The sequence below is a fragment of the Octopus bimaculoides genome, chromosome 9 (assembly GCF_046866305.1).
Source record: "Octopus bimaculoides isolate indiv1 chromosome 9, ASM4686630v1, whole genome shotgun sequence".
Taxonomy (NCBI): Eukaryota; Metazoa; Mollusca; class Cephalopoda; order Octopoda; family Octopodidae; genus Octopus; species Octopus bimaculoides.
In genome coordinates this window covers 16,526,379-16,531,378 of record NC_142936.1, presented here as the reverse complement: position 1 = coordinate 16,531,378, position 5,000 = coordinate 16,526,379, and the positions used below count along the sequence as shown (strand labels likewise).

General features: G+C 38.1%; 1 protein-coding gene across 3 annotated transcripts in view; it reads right to left on the bottom strand.

Moving 5' to 3' along the window:
* The window catches only part of LOC106876900 (calcitonin gene-related peptide type 1 receptor), a 156,174-nt gene that overhangs the window by 33,413 nt on the left and 117,761 nt on the right, over positions 1–5,000 (bottom strand). For all 3 annotated transcript variants that reach the window (XM_089357184.1, XM_089357183.1, XM_089357186.1), the window contains one exon: positions 1,647–1,797. In XM_089357184.1, coding sequence (XP_089213310.1) covers positions 1,647–1,797 — 151 coding nt within the window. The remainder of the gene's footprint in view (positions 1–1,646; positions 1,798–5,000) is intronic.

Below are 5,000 nucleotides of genomic sequence, written 5' to 3'. Positions count from 1 at the left end.
GCAACGCTGAATTTTGTAGGTGTTCTACCTTCACGCTTGCACCAATCTTTTTCAGCCATGTTGGCAGTTGAGTTCTGATACTTCCAAGTGCACTAATTACTATTGGTATCACGTCTAATCTCTTCATTGACCACAACCTTCGTATTTCCCACTTTAAATCGTCATAGTTGTTTATTTTTTCTTCTTCTTTCACATTGATCCTGTGTCACCGGGGAATGCTATATCGATTATCATAAATGTTCTGTCTTTTTTATTCACCACAATCTCCGGATTCCGATGTCTGGTCGGGTGATCGCACTGGATCATTACATCCCGCAGGATTTTGCAATTCTCATTTTCGGTGACTCCTTCTGAAGTTTGCTCACACCACGCTTTTGCTCTTTGTAAACCGTGATTTCCACAGCGTCACCAATGGATCATTCTTGCCACATTGTCATGGCGCCTTTCGTATTTGCGTTGTCTCAATTTCGGGCATTCGCTAACGATTTACTATACCTTTTCACTCCTCTCACCACACATCCTGCATTTGTCGTTATCGGTAGTGTTGTCTATTCTGCATTTCATATAATTGGTCCTTAACGCTTGTTCTTGAGCTGCGCATACGAGTACTTCTGTCTCTACCTTCAGACCATTCCTCCTCATCTATAGCCACCGGTCCTCTGTATCTGTCTTGGCGTTCACATCTCTTGCAAACTGACCGTACATTTTCTTTTCCTTCCATGCTTTTTTCCTTTTCTTTGTGTTCATTTCTTGTTTAAATATTTCTTTCGTTTGACAATTTTCAGTTTTGATGACGCCGGCCTTCTTCGTGTGTTTCAACAGTGGCTCCACGGCATTTTTTATATGTTACCCTAAGCTGTTTTCCTCGCCACATTTTCTTCTTAACAAGTACAACCTGTCGGTGTTACTCTTAGGGTGGAAGACACCGCGTACTTTCAACATTTTTCTGGTCTTGGTATCCATTTTCTTCACTTCTCTCTTTTGCCATTTTATAATTCCCGGTCCATACCGAGGTGATGCTATCACCCACGTATATCGTCGACTTTCATCAGAATCAGTAACTAATCTTTCACGTTTTTTATCATCATTAATCTCTTGATAAAATCATTTTTGGTCAGTTCTAAACAATTTGTTTTGCCGGTATTGCTTAATCCGTTGTTCAAACCTAGTTAGCTCTGCTTTTTTTGAAAGTATGATTATTATTATTATTATTATTATTATTATTATTATTATTATTAGACAAGACGAATTGCGCGAGGCGATTGCAATAGATATTTTATTGGTTGAACGATATTTCGACAGCTAGCCTGTCTTTGTCGAGTTCAATATAAGTGATAAAAATTTTTATCACTTCTTATATTGAACTCGACAAAGACAGGCTAGCTGTCGAAATATCGTTCAACCAATAAAATATCTATTGCAATCGCATCGCGCTCTTCGTCTTGTCTGTTTATCTTTGTGAAGAGTTAGGTCAGTCCTTTTAAAATACTACTACTACTACTACTACTACTACTACTACTACTACTACTACTACTAAATGCTGAAAATTGATTATAAATGAGTGGATAATAACACTGGTAAAAGCACTTCAACCCTTCAAATAAAAAAAGATTTAAAGGAAAAATAAAGAAAGGAAATCAACTTACTGTGTTTCTGTGCAGCCGGGTCTCTTCGGGATGGTGATAGATATGATCACGGTTGACTAAGTTGTTCCACATAATAAACAATATTGCAGTAAGTATAAATGATACAAACAGATTCAGATGAAGACGTATACGGTGTTGTATCCTGAGTGGTCTGAAAAAAAAAATTTAACAATGATGATTAATATTTTCCTACTATAGGCAAAAGGCCTAAAATTTTCGAAAAGGGAACTTGCTGATTAAATCGACCCCAGTATTAGACTGATACTTATTTTATCGACCTCCAAAAAATAAAAGGTAAAAGTTTTCCATGGAAGTATTTAAACTTAGAACGTAATGACGGACAAAATGTCGCTAAGCATTTTCTCCGACATGCTATGAATTCTACCAGCACATCGCCTTAATTATAATATGGATTCAAGATTTGGCACAAAGCCAACAATTTCGGGCGAGAGGGTAAGTTGATTACATTGAGCCAAGTGCTCAGTTAGTACTTATTTTATCGACCCCAAAAGAATCAATGGCAAAGTTGATTACGACAAAATTTTAATTACGAACGTAGACAGATGAAATGCCACCTGGTATTTTGCCCGTCGTGCTAACAATTCTGACAGCTCACATGATGATGATAATGATAATAAAGATTCTTTCCTTACTGACCACAAGGGCCACACACAAAGCAAAAGGGCATTACAAACAAAGGGCAGTGAACAATAAAATCAATAACAACAAACAATTACATTATAAGCAATGAAATTCCCCAGTAGTGGGGAGTGCCATCCATGGGTGACTAAGGAACCCCACAGATCCTGAGTCACCCTGTTCAGCGTGGTAATTGCTCCATTCTCCTCCGTAAATTCCACCCGACAGATACATGCTTAGATTACGCCCAGTTACTCGTGCCATTCTCACTACATTCACTCACTTTTCCTCAAATTTACTGGGAAACACCTCCTTCGCCACCTTTACTTTCCTTGAGAAAGTTTGATAAGGGCTTGGCCGAAGAGAAAAGCGCGCGTCTGCAGCCCTTTCAATCGTGTCAACATACAAAGTCTTTCATCATAGACACCAGATAAAGAAAATCTGCCTGCTTTTCTGACGAAAGGAAGGCGGTGGTGAGAAATTGTCGACGGTGTCGGCCGATATCCGTCTCTTTCCTGCTCGCGACAGTAAGTGTACTCCACAAGTCAACAATGCTCGTGCTCTGTACGAGTGCATACAGAACGGTTTTGTCGTTCTGCTGCCTTCTCGGGCAAGCGCGTTTGAGGGCACTACCATGCCTGTAAAGTTTATTTTGAACTGGCAACGGCCCTCAATAACACTGCCAAGCAGGGATTTCTGGAAGTTATACACAGACCTTAGCCCAAAAATCCTCCGAAAGAACCCGGCTATTGATTTACAATGGCGCCCAGGGCTTTCCTGAGAGCATCGTCACTCTTACCCACCACTAATTACATGATTTTATGGGATTTCTACATAAAGATTGGCCATACTATTGAAGCATGATCATATATGATAGCTAACAACAACAAAAAAGCATAATGTTACAGACTTCGTAATATCACATGATCACAGACTTGATAGAAAAGAAAAGTAAAAATTGAGAAATATCAAAACCTAGCCAGAAAGACGATGAGATTGTAGAACATAGGCACAAAAATTATTCTTGTTATATTTGGTGCATTAACCCAATCTGCAACTTAAGCAGCTGACGGATGGCGGAATGGAGATACTAGTTACAGAGCTGCAGCAAAATGCCATCCTGTATTCCTCAAGAATCCCAAGAAAGATTTTTACGATTTGAGGAGAGGTGATGTCACCGAGCTTCAGGATAGTTCCCCCTCCATTCATAAAAGGTACAAATCGATGTTAAAACGACCCAGTGTCTGCCTTTATTTTGATTAATTTTGTCATCACTGCTTGTAGAAGAAGCAGTGATAGTATTCCTTAAACTTTACTGTATAATGAAGTTTATTTTGATGTATGCGTATATGTATGCGTGTATATATATATATATATACATGCGTATAAGAAGGGATGACCACTAAGTTGACATCCAATATGCTAGAAAGAGGTCATGAACGACCCAACCACAAAGAAAAATAATGTTCTCCAGAAAAAATTCAGCAATGTTGGAGCAATGTTCTGGAGAACATTATTTTTCTTTGTGGTTGGGTCGTTGAGCTCTTTCTAGCTTATTGGATGTCCACTTAGTGGTCATCCCTTCTTATACGCATTTAATACAATTTTTCTGAATTATCAGATTTTTTATATGCTAGACCACTGGTTTTAAATTGAAATTAATATTCAATTTATCACCCTCAGTATCTCGTATTTGGGTTCACTTCTTTCCCCTTTGTTATCTCCCCTTTTTCTTAGCTCCTGTGTGAACCTTCTGTCCGGCATTCGTCATGATAGATCGCTGACCACTACATTTATATTTTTTTCTCCTTGTTTTCCTCCTTATTTCTTTCTGTGTTACTTTCAGTTGAAGAGCGTAGCTTGAAACGTTAAAGACTTTCTCTATTCCCGAGCGTTGAACTAATACATCCATTTGTTGTTTACACCACCATCTTCGTCTGTTGTTTTTCGTAAATTCTCCCATATATATATATATATATATATATATATATATATATATATATATATATATATATATATATATATATATATATATATTAATGACTGTTCATTTCCTTCTCCGTTGATACCAGTGAAGTATAAGTTGGTAAGTTAAAACGATACAATGCTGTTTTTTTTTCAAATTTTGCTACGTTTTGACATCACTGTTCTTATGTTTTTTACAAGTATCTCTTAAATTCCGCTCTATAATTAAGCTTATTTTCAAACTACGTACAACATGACATTATCAAGAAATGTCTAAATTTTTCTCCCATCAACGTTAGAAGCTTCTTTGCTCGGTCACTGACTTGTCGGTCTCCGTTCTCTAACTCTACCTTTCTGTTTCTCCTTACTGTCGAGAGTTTCTGAGCACTGTCTGTGTGTGTGTGCGTGTGTGTGTGTGAGTGTGTATGTGTGTGTGTGTGAGAGAGAGAGAGAGAGAGAGAGAGAGAGAGAAAGAGTGTGTGTGCACGTGGCATTTGTGTGTGTCTGTGTGGGCGTGGTGTTTGTGTTTGTGTGTATGTTTGTGTGTGTATGTGTGCGTGCGTGCGTATGCGTGTGTGTTTGTATGTGTGTTTGCGTATGTCGATGTGTGTGTTTGTGTATCTTCAATCTTTTAACTTGTTTCAGTCATTTGACTGCGGCCATATTGAGGCATCATCTTTAAGTGTTTAGTCCCAATACTTCTTTTTTGATCTATTATTTATTCTATCGGTCTCTTTTAGCGAAGCACTA